Below are 14,331 nucleotides of genomic sequence, written 5' to 3'. Positions count from 1 at the left end.
ACTGATTTTACTGTTGGTGAAAGTTTACCAAAAAACCCCTGCAAGTTTGTAGAACACCCTTGAAAGTTTATAGAACCCCCCCTAAAAATTTACCAAAAATCCCCTGCAAGTTTACAGAAAACCCTCTGAAAGTTTGTAAGTAGATACCTAAAATTTACATATATATAAAAGTATCGTAACTAAATGGGTTATTGGGTCACCCATGAACCACCCATTTAGTAAATGGGTGGTTGAGAACCGACCCATTTAGCAAATGTTTGCTAAATGGGTCATAAATGGTTAAGTGGTCATAAATATGACCACCCATTTATGACCCAACCAAACCCAACCAAAACCACCCATTTGACATCCCTACCAGTGTACCTTCATGTCTGCACCAGTCCACAGCCTCTTTAGTCTTCAGAAAGAGAGAAAGACAAAAGAAAAAATCACTTTCATTTGGTACAAACAAGGTCGTACAAATATACTAAACAAATATGTTCTTTTCTGTCCCATGTGTGACAAAAATCTGTCACAGCCAATTTAATAATTATTTGCCTTAGTTTTTCCCCCATCCTTTTTGCCCCAATTGCCAAACTTTGTAATAAACAAATGATTATAATAATCTTCCTCTTTCTAATTTGATGTTCAACAATTCTGAACTATTTCAAAGTTGAGCTTAGTAAATTTGGAATATAGGATATATTACAAGGAAATGAAGAAACAAATCCTTTGTCTACACCTATGTAGAAAGAACAAGACAAGAAAGAGAAATAAAGACTGAAAAAAAACTCAAGTGCATGGCTTTACATAATTATGAGGTTGAAGGGTATGCTTGTCCTTCAATTTTGAAGGACGACTTACTTGCCAAATAAAATATAATAAAGCAGTCAGAAACTCAGAATCAATAATTACATGCTACTAGAACAAATCAAAAAATTCGAAGTCACGTTGCAGATATAAGACTATAGAAATAACGTAAGAATAAATATGCAATAACGAAAAACAACATGGTCATACTGTTGTCTTCTATGCTAATTGTTTTCTGAAGGAAAAACTGCACTACAGTTCTTGAAAAGTACAACATTCATAAACATCCTCATAAAGATTTTTACATATATTAAAACTTTAATGTTTATTTTTCTTCTTTTTCTTGGAGAATGTTAGAATATAAAACTATAACTCTCAACCCTCACTGTAGGTTTGGAGTTTGGAAGGGACCTTCTAAAGGTATCAAAGTAACTCATGTCCAAATCCCACTAGCCACACATTTAAAAGTTAATTAGAAAAAGGATACCATTAGTGACCCTAGATTTTTGACCCCATAAATAAGGAAGCTCAATTTGCAAACTACACCCCTCAACCCCCACCAAAACTTCGGAGTTTCGGTGTTAGTGGAAGGAACTTTAAAAGAACAATTTTAGCCATCAAAAGGAATGCCAGAGATATATGTGCCTTAAATGTTGTCATAATATTCAGAGTTGTATCCAATTTATCAAAATAAAAACATCAAAACATTTTCACTAATACGCATGACAACAACGAAAGAGGAGCTTTCTTCATACCTTCCAGAAGGATTCAAAGATCCTAGGAGGGTTATAGAGGATTCCCAGTGCAAGCCTTTCAGGGTAATAGTCCTGCAAAACATGAGCGGTCTCACGAGTCGCCTTCACTGAAACACTACCCATCGTCCAACCTTGGAAGTCAATGAGCCAAACCATCTGCTCCTGATCTGCTGCCAAATTTAAAATTGCATTTTCCATACAATAAACCAAGTATTTTATTTGCCCTTTCGTTGAGTTGGTATTCTGATCGCAGTGTAAATAGTGAAATAAATAGTTAGAACCATGACTCAGACTCCCCAGGATTCTATATTATTGTAGGGTTATTTAAATATTAGTCCCTCAAATATTCAACAATTCCATATTAGTCCTTCAAATCTTTGAAATTGCTGATACTCAAAACCTAAGGGGTCTTCAATTTGGTCTCTCAATTACCAAAATACCCCTTATTTTATGTTTTCTCCTTGTGTTGAAAAAAAACAGTAGCTGAGCGTATTTTGGTCATTGAGGGACCAAATTGCAACGCTTTACGTATGAGCAATTTCAAAGATTTGGGAGGCTACTATGGAATTATTGAAGATTTGAGGGACTAATATCAAAATAACTCAATGTTGTAACGCTAACCTGGAATCCTGGCCTCATAACAAGAACAGTTCTTCCATACTTGTCACAGTAATCCGCCCTATAAATCTTTCCAGTCTCCGCTTCATGAACAATATCTTCCTAGTGGTTCAATTATTTAGTCAGGACCACATATAGATTTAATGATACAGAGAAAACACGAAAACGCTTGAAATCATGAATAAAGCATCATATTGCCAAAAGATACGCAAATTTGCAAAGATATAGGTTCTTTTTTGTAGCTTCTTCATAATCTCGACCAATGCAGCAAAGATGATATATTCTAGTGACTCAGTAAAGATATTTATTTTTTGTGCCAAAGCAGGCAATGAGAATATTATGAGAATTTGTCTTAGCATTTTACAAGATCAAGTTGTTAAAGAATTAAATGCATATAACATATATAAATTTAGATAAGTTTTTAAAATTTAGCCTCTATGTAGCTCTTCTGGATTAAATTACAATTACAAAACATAGACGAAATATTCTTCTATTTATATGTTTTACCAAAATCTTTTCCTTTTTCTCCCTTTTGATCTTTTTCTCATGAGTTGTTCCTAACTTGATATTAGTCAAATAAGAATGTACAGGGACATACCCAACAAATTGCTTCTGGTTTGTATTCCAGCCTCCATTTCAGGGCTTCCTTCAACATCTTGCTTGCTTTTTCACTATTCCAATTTCTTGCTTGTAGAAATCTTGATATTAAAGCATCTGTGCAGAAGTTTGGCAGCTTATCTGACAATGGAGTTATGAGATTTCGGACTTCATTTATCTGAGAGGAAAGGAGTAACCCTAAACTTCCAAGATAAAGGACATAATTCACCATTTTTAGGTGAGTAATTACATGCAAACACAATACATATAACTTCAAGCATATATCATTCAAAGATGAATGGTCTAAATTGGCATCACTAAGCTTACCTTCGCTTGCTCTTCTTCCAGGGACATGGTCTTATCAGTATGATTAGACTTTGATTTCCTTAGAGACATCCCAGATTGAGTCAATAAGCTCCCAAAAATATCTGGAAATGAAAGTTTGAAAGGGAAAAGGTGCGTTAAGTCACACATGGTTACTGCAAATTGAATATTGATCTACTAGGAAGCTAAAGCAAGAAAATATAACATATGAAGTGAACTTTAGATCTCTAGAGTTCTAATTCCTTGACTATAATAGTGACTATGACAACCAACAGGGACCTACATCGTCAGTCACTAAATCTTCTCCAATATCAGAGAGCCACTAATGGAACAACTTCGAAAATAAAATTATAACCCTCAATTCTCACCACAATTTCGGAGTTCTGGTGTTGTGGCAGTGACTTTTGACATGGTATCAAAGCAACCCAGTTCTAATTCCTACACTTGGCCAGGAGCGTGAGACCAGTATTCAGCCCATAAAAAGGACACTCAACATGTGGGGCATGTTAGAATATAAAATTATAACCCCAAACACAACTTTGGACTCTCGATTCAGTGGCAGGGACTTCACGGAATAAAGCTCTCAAATCAAAATAAACAATGCGTATAAGACGTTTATGACTGATTCTTGATGAATCTTGGTTAATTTCTCTATGCCAGGGAACAATATGATAATAAAAAGGCTTGTTATAAAATGCAGTCAAACAGTCAACACCTTAATCACGTAGTTTTTGAAATGTGTTCAGGAAAAAGAATGTCTCACATATCGTAAGAAAGATGGCATTGTATGCGAATAAACTCATCATTGAAATACAACACTTAGATAACATAAAACGAATTTGTTGTGATTCTCTCAAGTGACAGTGAGAAAGTGACAAGTAACATCAAGATGCCCTACCACTGATACACAGGGAATTCTCCGAGCTGCCTCTTTGCAGGTTCCTTCTTTCTAGACTAGGCTTTCTTTGATAAACTGAATTCAATGTTGTGCTCAGCGAAAATTTCGACAGCACCTCGGCGCAACAAGAGAGTAAGATCACAATAGGAATTCTCGTTTCACCAAGGAAATAAAAACCAAAAGCAAAATATCTCAACAAAGTGGGATATCAGCTCTTCCTCTCATTAATTCTAGGAATATCTCAACAAAGTGGGATATCAGCTCTTCCTCTCATTAATTCTAGGACTGACCTGTCGAGGGAACCTAAAATAAGCTATTACAAATCACACAAACAACGAGACAAACGAATTTTACGTGGTTCGACAAATTGCCTACGTCTACGGGGCAAGGAGGTGGGAGATCTACTATTAGAGAGAGAGAATACAAATAGGGTTTACAATCACACAAATTAAACCCTCAAACAAGCTCTCAAATCCCTCACAAAATTCTCCACCAATGAATGCTCAAAAACCTAAAAAATGACTGCTCAAACTCTAAAAGGACGACCGACTTTCTCCCCTTCCTTCTGCGTTTTTCTCCCACACAGCCGCCAAAACCTGCTTTCTCCCCTTGTTTTGCACCGAAAAACCGAGAGAACTAGGTTCCTATTTATAGGGGGAGAGAATTCTCGGTGTGGCCCCCAATAAAAACCGCGTGAACAGACACACGTTCTCAATTGCTCCGCATATGTGGTCCCCACACGACGAAAACCGCGTGAACGACTTGGGTGTGGCCACGTTCTCAATTGCAGCGAATGTGGCCCCCACATGCTTTATCTGCTTACAATTCTCCACATCGGCGAAGTTTTTCCAAAACTGAACCGATACCAAAGCAACCAAATGTCCCACTTGTTGTGTCCAGTACGAAGTGAAACAATTCACGACAACGAACTCAATCCATAACAAGTCAGAAACCCAAATGAGAATGCGAACAAACTACAAACGTCGGTATCTACTCACCAAATCAGCTACATCATAAATGACAGCCTACGTATCCTCTTACTCAAGGAATCAAACCTTCACGTAGTTCACCCAAATGGCCGCTAATGACCTCAACAATCACGAATGTGCAACAAGTCTTTATAATGATCTTCACTACCTGCGATATCTCCTCTATCGGGATTCGGATCGCTCTCCACCTGATTAGAACTGAGAAGTTTTAAGATAGAAATCTCATCGAATGTGACGTCCCTACTCAGCATAATCTTTCTATTAACCGGATCCCATAGCTTGTATCTTTTGATACCACGCTTGAATCCTACAAATATGGTCTTCCTAGCTCGAGGTTTCAATTTATCTGTTCTCACATGATAATCACTTCTCCATAGGGGTTTTTCCCTTAATCGCAGATGAAGGCAGCATGTTAATGAGGTGGCTCGCATATGAAAGTGCATCAGCCCAAAAATCTTCTCCAAACCATTATACGCTGACAAACATCGGATCTTATCCAACAAAGACTAATTTAACCTCACTATCACCCTATTTTGCTACGGTGTATGACTAACTATGAAGTATCTCTCTATGCCTTTGTCTCGACATAGCTGCTGAAAATGGTCTGATGTATATTCACCACCGTTGTCGGATCGTAACGTCTTGATCTTTCTCTTAGTCTGCAGTTCCAATCTCTTCTTTCACTCCACAAACAAATCTAGGAATTCATTCTTATGCTTCATAATGTACACCCAACAACGTCTAGAATAGTCATCTACGAACGTGACGAACCAATGTCGACCATCAAGTGATGCAGTTTTAGTGGGACCCTAAACGTCTGTGTGCACGTAGTCTAGGATGCCCCTCATCCTATGAATGATTATTCCGAACTTCACCTTCATCTTTTTGCAAGTACACAGTGCTCACAGAACTCCACTTTACCATTCTTGGTTCTCTTTAATAGCTCCTGCATGCACAACATCTGCAGTGACTTTTCGCCTGTGTGCCCTAACCTATAATGATAAAGCATGTTCATGTCCGCCTCTGAAATAGTTAAAGCAACCTGGCCAATCTCGGTGCCCCTTCAAATAGTTTAAATTTCGACTATGGACTCCCTTCATCACCACCAAAGATCCCGTAGTAACCTTCGCTGCAGCATTTTCAAATGTCACATTGAATCCCTTTGCCTCCAAAGCTCCAACTGAGATAAGATTCTTCTTCAGCGGAGGAACAAATCTCACCTCTTTTAATTCACGAACTACTCTATCATACATCCGGATCCGCACAGTACTTATCCACAAATACCACAGGACTGATCATTTCCCATGACTAACTCGCCCATCGAGCTTCTCAAAATATGCAAACCAATCTCACCTAGAGGTCACATGATAGGTAGCACCGGAATTAAGCATCCAATCTGATACATCCAAGTGGTTCATCTCCGGAATAATCAATAGAGAAAAGCTCGAATCATCGGAATCATCGTCTTTCGTAATATTCACCTCATTGGCCTTTGGGCCCTTTTTCTTGTCATTCTTCTTCTCCTTGAGCTTCAGACAGTCTCTCTTCTAATGTCTCTGCTCCTTACAGAATACGCATTGATTCTTTGCTAATTGGTGACGGCTTCTTGACTTTGACCTCCCTTTATTATCACCTTTCGGATATGAGTTTCTACCTCTCGTCGACAAAGCCTCACCTGAAGTACTAGCACGAGAAATCTTATTGTCTTTCCTCCTCAAATCATAATTCGTCAATGCATTAGTAACTTTACTATAGCTGATAGAAGATCTCTCGTTGAACAAAATGAGCACAAAGGTGTTATACTCCTCATCCAGTAAGGAGCCCAATAAGATAATAACATTGTACTCATCCGAAATCTTCTCATTAATATTCGCTAAGTCCGACAACAACTTCGTATAGTTGTTCACATGAACCGTAAGCGAGGTGCCTCTGGACATCTGAAATCTGAATAACGTACACAGCAACAATAACCGGTTCTCAACACTCTTCGTAAGGTACTTATTGTTGAGAATTTCTCACATCTTCATTGCAGACGTCACCCTAATCACATCATACTTCAGCTCCTGTTCCAAACAGGACCTGATCACCCCACAAGCATTCTTATTCATCTTTTCTCATATCGCCTCTTTATATTTTGGTGGTCTCTCATGGACCATGATGGTCTTCTCCAAGTTCTGAGCGCTGAGCGAATCCTGTACGTCGCTCATCCACAAACAAAAATTGATTTTACCGCATACTTTACCATACTAATTTTGGTGTTTTGAAAACCAACTTAAACTGTACTCGTCATCTTCTTACTGCTTTCACATTCTCTCATTACAAACTAACTCCAAGTTATAGAGAAAGAATCAAACTTTGATAGAAATTAAGAATTACCCAACTGAACCCTAGATCGGATTCCAAATAGATCTCCTGTCCACACGAGGAAAGCGAAATCTCTAACGACAACTCCCAATACTATCTCAATCGAAGTCTAGAACTCTAAGAACCAAGCTTCACACAAGAATCTCCCTCCATCTAATTCCAAAACTCTAGATCTAAAATCCGGGCTCTGATACCACTTGTTGTGCTCAGCAAAAATTTCGTCAGCACCTCAACAGCACCTCGACGTAACAAGAGAGTAAGATCACAATAGGAATTTCCGTTTCACTAAGGAAACAAGAACTTAAAGTAAAATATCTCAATAAAGTGGCATATCAGCTTTTTCTCTCATCTGTTCTAGGACTGACCTGTCAAGAGAACCTAAATAAGCTATTATAAATCACACAAACAGCGAGACAAACGAATTTTACGTGGTTCGACATTATCTACGTCCACGGGGTAAGGAGGGGAGAGATCTAGTATTATAGAGAGAGAATACAAATAGGGTTTATAATCACACAAATTAAACCCTCAAACAAGCTCTCAAATCCCTCATAAAATTCTCCACCAATAGATGCTCAAAACCCTAAAAAAAGACTGCTCAAACTCTAAAAGGACGACCGACTTTCTCCCCTTCCTTCTGCGTTTTTCTCCCGCACAGCCGTCAAACCTGCTTTCTCCCCCTGTTTTGCACCAAAAAACCGAGGAGAGAACTAGGTTCCTATTTATAGGGGGGAGAATTCCCGCGTGAACGACACACGTTCTCAATTGCTCCGCATATGTGGTCCCCACGCAACGAAAACCGCGTGAACGGCTTGAGTGTGTTGTCACGTTCTTAATTGCAGCGTATGTGGCCCCCACATGCTTTATCTCCTCACATTCAACAGAGAGAGAAGGTACGGATGTTTATATGACTGAATTATACAATCTCAAACACCAAATTCAAGCGCAAATAAGAGGAGGCACATTATTTTGGATACCGTTGGTTATTGATCATCCATTAAAAATCAAAGGGACCAAACTACTAGGAATCCTGTTCATGAATGCAATCCTGAGGGTTATATACTTCAATGCATATTTACAAATAGTATTTTTCACATGGAATCCCAATCAAATGATTTTTCTTTAGACCTCATTTTGGATGTTGTCACACGGTTATAAATAAATATAACTAAGCTTGCTTGCTAGTGGTTTCCAAACAAGAATAACGAATCCACAACCCGATAAAAAGACTATTATCTTCTCTACATTAATAAAACCCATTTCAATCGCTTTTTTATAATAACAAATCTTTATAAATCAAATCTGATTGGTCTTATATAAGAGATTAAGGACGGTTAATGACGATTGAGCAAACCACTATATTTCCCAAAATAACAAAAGAGAATGATATTGTTTCCATAGCTTCATGGGGGCTTCACCACAAATCATATAAATCCTTGTTTTTGTGAACGAATGATGCGTTCTTGAAAGCGTGTGGGGGCCACAAGTGTGAACGTGGAGAGGTTTCGTTTTTGCCCGCGTGAGAAGTAACGACGTGGGGTCCACCTACCCACATGAACATTTGTTAGTTCGTGGGTGCGGATGCGGTGCGGCCACGAACTACAACCTATAAATACCCATGCCTAGGGTTTTGTGCAGTAGTGTGCAAGAGCAGAGGGTGAAGAAAAATTATGGCAGTCTCTTTATTGGCTTCGTGCAAAGGCAGGACAGCGTGCAACAGGGGAAACGTAGAGAAGCAGGCGGCTGTGCAAGGGTTCTGTTCAGTCCTTTGTGCTGTTTTAAGAGGGTTTTTGGCATCCCCTTTGTGAGAGATTTGAGAGTTTTGTTTGAGGGTTTAAGTTGTGTGATTGTAAACCCTATTTGTACTCTGTCCCTCTAATAGTAGATCTCTCCTCTCCTTGCCCCGTGGACGTAGATAACTTGTCGAACCACGTTAAAATTAATTATTCGTGCTGTGATTTGTAATAGAGAATTTAGGTTCTCTCGAAAAGTCAGTCCTAGAACTAATGAGAGAAAAAGCTGATATCTCATTTTATTGAGATATTTTGATTTCTATTCTTGTTTCCTTTGTGAAACAGGGATTTAATTGAGATCTACTTTCTAGTCGAGCACCAGAGGTGCTGTCAAAATTTTCGCTGCGCATAACAAGTGGTATCAGAGCTCGGGCTACGTTTGGGCAATTTGGAGGAGTAGATCGCTTTGAAAGCTCGTCTAGGGTTTTAATTGGAGTTAAATGTGGGATCTTTTTTATAAAAGCTCTATCTTTCTCAAGTTTGGATCTATTCTTCAGTTTGTTCCGCATTGGTTGGTGTGTTGAGGAATATGGCCAGAAAAAAAGGTGTTGAGGGTGGTGCTTCTGGTGTGAAGACCATTTAAAGTTTGAATATCGACTCTATAAAAATAGATATGAAGAAATTTAATGACACGAATAATTTTGGACTTTGGCGATGCGATGTTTTGAATACGCTGAACGCGTAAAATTTGAAAGACATTTTAGAGTTGGATGGCAATCCAGATGATATTAAAGAGAATGTTTGGAAGAAGATGAATCGAACGGCGTGTGGTGTTATTAGATCTTGTTTAACACAAGATTTGAAGTATGATATGATGAATGAGACTTCTGCAAAGAAGATTTGGGAGACCCTTGAGAGCAAGTATTTGACCAAGAGTATGACAAATCGCTTGCATTTGAAGAGGTTTTATCGCTTCCAATTAAAGAAGGGAACCTCCATTAGTGATCACATGAATCACTACACGAAACTTCTTACGGATTTAACGAATGTGGATGTTATGATTGAAGATGAAGATAAGACGTTGCTGTCGTTGAGTTCCTTACCTGATGAAGAATACGAGATCTTTGTTCTTACCCTAATTAATGGGAAGACGTCCCTTTCGTATAGTGAGATCACCGCTGTACTTGTAAACTATCAGTTTTGAAAGAAGGATAAGGAGGCTTCAGTTGAGCCGGTAGCGGAGGTATTGGTCGTAAGAGGAAAGAATCCAAACCGAAAAAATTAGAAGTCACAGTCTAGAGTAGGGCATCCTACAGTTAAAAAAGATCAGTATGCTTGGTGTAAGAAGACTGGTCATTAGAAGAAAGAATATCCAAAGCTCGACGAATGGATAAAGAATAAGTAGAAGGGAAAGGGAAGCAACCATCATCAAAAACAAACATCATTATATCGGATGGTAATATTTCTGATACTTTTATTTATTCGCTTTCTATCAGTCCTAAGGGTAGCTATTCGGAGGAATCCGAGTGGATGTTGGATAGTGATGCGAGCTATCATGTGTGTCCTAGAAGGGAATGATTCTCCAGTTTTGAGAAACTAGATAGTGGTGTGGTGTACATGGGAGACAACCGTGCATGTCAGATCCTTAGAATAGAAAGAATTCGTATCAAGATGTTTGACAGGATTGTTAGAGAGTTATATGATGTGAGATATGTTCCTTTCTTGAGGAAGAACTTGATCTTAATTGGAGCTTTGGTTGGAGAGGGTCTGAAGGTTCGTGTTGAGGATATGGTTCTCGAAATCGTAAAAGACTCTTTGATTGTGATGAAGAGCATCAGGAGGAATAACATGTACTATTTGATTGGAGATACAGTGACAGGTAGAGGACTGGCAACTTCTGTTGATTCGACTAGACTGTGATATTTGGGGCTTGATCATTCCTTTTTTGATTTGAAGATGGGTGCATCGACCTGCAATTTAAAATCCAGTAAACACTTTGATGTGAGCAAAAAGATCGAGGTAAAATTTGGCACCTCTATTCACCGCACGGAGGGTCTTTCACATGGGGTTCATGTGGAAATTTGGGGCCTTCCAAGGAGGCATCGTTGGGAGGAAATAGATGTTTGGTTTTCTTTGTTGGTAGTTGTTCTAAGCGTGTTTGGGTTACAACAAAATCCCCTTTGGATAAAATCCTATTAGTCTCTAACAGATTAAAGAAGTGTGTGATAGACAAAAAGGTGAAGGTACTTTATTTTGATTTTGGTGGGAGGTACAAGATGAACATGTTTCTGTATTAGAGCCAAGCTCACGGCATTTCAAGATACTTTGCTGGAAAGAAAATCTTGGGACAACTAGATAGAGTGATAAATTTTAAGAATCGTGCCTTACTGGAGGAGGGTTGGTGTTTGTTATCAAACAATGGTTTGCAGAAGAGTTTCTGGACTGAGGCTTTAACATATTTGGGTCATCTTATTAAAGAGTTATCAACTGCTGTGATTGAAGGTAAAACTCAATTGGATATTTAGTCTGGTAATGTCACATTAGATGAGCCTTCGATGAGGGAGCCTATTGACTCTTAACAGGTGAAGTCTTGGACAGATCATAGAGGTATCACAGCAGGTGGAGAGTGATGCTACTTCACATTGGGTGGAGACTACTCCACATACTCCAGATCATTTTGTATTGATTGGGATTCTAGCTGAAGTGACACGGTTTGGGGATCAATTGGTTTTGGATACAGATGATAAGTTAGGTTTTGATTCGAATACAGCTGATAGATATAGTTTGAATATGGCTATTGATTCACCTCAGGTGGAGGTGTTTGATTCATTACACTTTGAGATCATTACAGGTGCTATCAGCCGCAGAGTTGATGATATTAGAGGAGGGTTGCGAACTCTTCTATTGGATTGAGGACATTTGGAGGTCATTGGGTAAACTATGTGAAGACTTGATTCCTTAAGCAAAAAGATATGTAGGCAGTCTTTATGATGCAGCCGATTTAATGGGTTGATACCGACATTTAGAGAGTACTTGCATTCTTATTTGTGTTCTCGACTTGTTGTGGATTGAGTCCGTTATCGTAAATTGTTTCACTTCGTACTAGACGTAACAAGTAAGACATTTGGTATGGTTGGTGTTGGCTCAGTTTTGGGAAAACTTCACCGAGGTAGAGAATTGCGAACGAATGACACGTTCTTGAAAGCGTGTGGGGGCCACAAGTGTAAACGCGGAGAGGTTTCGTTTCCACCCGCGTGAGAAGCAACGACGTGAGGTCCACCTACCCACGTGAACATTTGTTCGTTCGTGGGTGCGGATGCGGTGCGGCCCATGAACTGCAACCTATAAATACTCATGCCTAGGGTTTTGTGCAGTAGTGTGCAAGAGCAAAGGGTGATGAAAAATTACGGTTGTCTCTTCATTGGCTTCGTGCAAAGGCAGAGTGACGTGCAACAGGGGAAACGTAAAGAAGCAGGCGGCTGTGCAAGGGTTATGTGCAGTCCTGTGTGCTGTTTTGAGAGGGTTTTTTTGGCATCCCTTTTGTGAGAGATTTGAGAGTTTTGTTTGAAGGTTTAAGTTGTGTGATTGTAAACTCTATTTGTACTCTCTCTCTAATAGTAGATCTCCTCCCTCCTTGCCCTGTGGACATAGACAACTTGCCGAACCACGTTAAAATTGATTGTTCGTGTTGTGATTTGTAATAGAGAGTTTAGATTCCCTCGACAAGTTAGTCCTAGAACTGATGAGAGGAAGAGCTGATATTTCACTTTGTTAAGATATTTTACTTTTGGTTCTTGTTTCCTTTGTGAAACAAGGATTTAGTTGAGATATACTCTCTAGTCGAGCACCAGAGGAGCTGCCGAAATTTCCGCTGCGCACAACAGTTTTCTGTTCTTGTTCACTACTTTCCTTGTGATTAAGTTTGCAGATATTGTGCACTTCATGAATCAGCTCACCACTATCAAATCCTGTGGGAGCGGGAAAAAAATCTCATCTTTTTTCATGGACAGGTCGTATTCCAAATTCCATTGTCATGTTCAGTAATATGCTTTTAGGACCTCAATATTATCTTCAATACTGCCATATTACAAGTGTCACAATCCACAAACTCCTCTACGAAAACAGAAAATCAAATTGAACCAAAACAGGCATTTCCACAAACAAGTTGTGAGCAAAAAACCAATAAGAAAACACTGCACCCAAGATGATCTCCATTTGCCACGTTATGGTCACCCAATCACTGCAATCGCCTCAACAGGACCAAATAACTTTCTTTTTCGACAAAAGATCATTACCCACAAACCCATCAGCTTAAATTATGCAACTACTCTATTCAACAATAACCAACCATAACATGCACAATAATCAACAAATAGAACAAACCCAGATAGAAATTTTACTAAATATATACAAAAAAAAGAAAAAGAGAAAAGATTTGGGCAAATGAAGGGAAAGGAAGTACCTTTATTGATGAAACGGGAGGGGAGAGGTGATGGAAATTGAGGGTCGAGCTCCAAAGAAGAGAGAAAATGGATTCAAAGAGGGGGAAAAGGAGCAGTTGGCTATAGAGGAGACTTAGGGGGAAAAGGGAGGCCATGGGCATCTGAACTCTGACCAGCAGGCAATTGGGCGGTTTGTTTGACTAATTCTGACAGTTAAGCCCCCTTGACGGTTATAATATGTTTCTAGAATACACCTTTTATTGGCACCCTGATGACAGGGACCCAAAGTCTCACGCCAATGGACAAGTGGGACCATGATCCTCAGCTGTCGGTTTCATGGTAGAATGTTTATTGAAGGACCGAATTGTCATCGGAGATAATCTTGAAACTGTTCTACCGGCTTCGTCGCGGAGGCATGTGAGCATTGGTTCGGTTTTAGCTTGATTGGAGGCTCTTGGTGTCCTGCTGGAGACACTAATAAGGGAAAACAAAGACGATAAAAGGGTCATACTGAGTCTGATGCACTGGAGGTTACTAAGTTAGAAGGCGATATCGTCAAATCTAACTCACGATGGCTTGATGGTCCAGAATATATGTAGTTTTCTTATATACTCGACGAGATGGCAATATTAGGGTTGTCCATTTCGGGCCAAGACCCAGGCCCTGACCGGTGTCCGAACCAGACCCGGCCAGGCCCAAGCCAAACCCACGAGCCTGGGCCCAAACTCGGAAGGGATGCCAACAATCACGAATGTGATCGTTTGACCAAAATACCCCAAAACAGTCAAAAAACGACCAAATTTTGAGGGTATTTTAGTCATT

At 39.3% G+C, this 14,331-nt stretch overlaps 1 protein-coding gene across 2 annotated transcripts in view; it reads right to left on the bottom strand.

The window, feature by feature from the left end:
* The window catches only part of LOC109835764 (random slug protein 5-like), a 34,429-nt gene extending 20,521 nt beyond the window's left edge, over positions 1-13,908 (bottom strand). Inside the window, exons 1-5 of one of the 2 annotated variants that reach the window (XM_020403778.1) lie at positions 13,530-13,908; positions 3,087-3,187; positions 2,761-2,937; positions 2,166-2,264; positions 1,545-1,787 (exon numbers count right to left, since the gene is read on the bottom strand). In XM_020403778.1, coding sequence (XP_020259367.1) covers positions 1,545-1,787; positions 2,166-2,264; positions 2,761-2,937; positions 3,087-3,155 — 588 coding nt within the window. In that variant the 5' untranslated portion in view covers positions 3,156-3,187; positions 13,530-13,908. Of the gene's footprint in view, positions 1-1,544; positions 1,788-2,165; positions 2,265-2,760; positions 2,938-3,086; positions 3,190-13,529 lie in introns of those variants that run through there. The other variant, XM_020403779.1, reaches the window with a different exon arrangement.

This window comes from Asparagus officinalis, chromosome 3 (genome assembly GCF_001876935.1).
Source record: "Asparagus officinalis chromosome 3, Aspof.V1, whole genome shotgun sequence".
Taxonomy (NCBI): domain Eukaryota; kingdom Viridiplantae; phylum Streptophyta; class Magnoliopsida; order Asparagales; family Asparagaceae; genus Asparagus; species Asparagus officinalis.
Note: the sequence above shows the minus strand (reverse complement) of the source record. Positions and strands in the feature narration are given on the sequence as shown.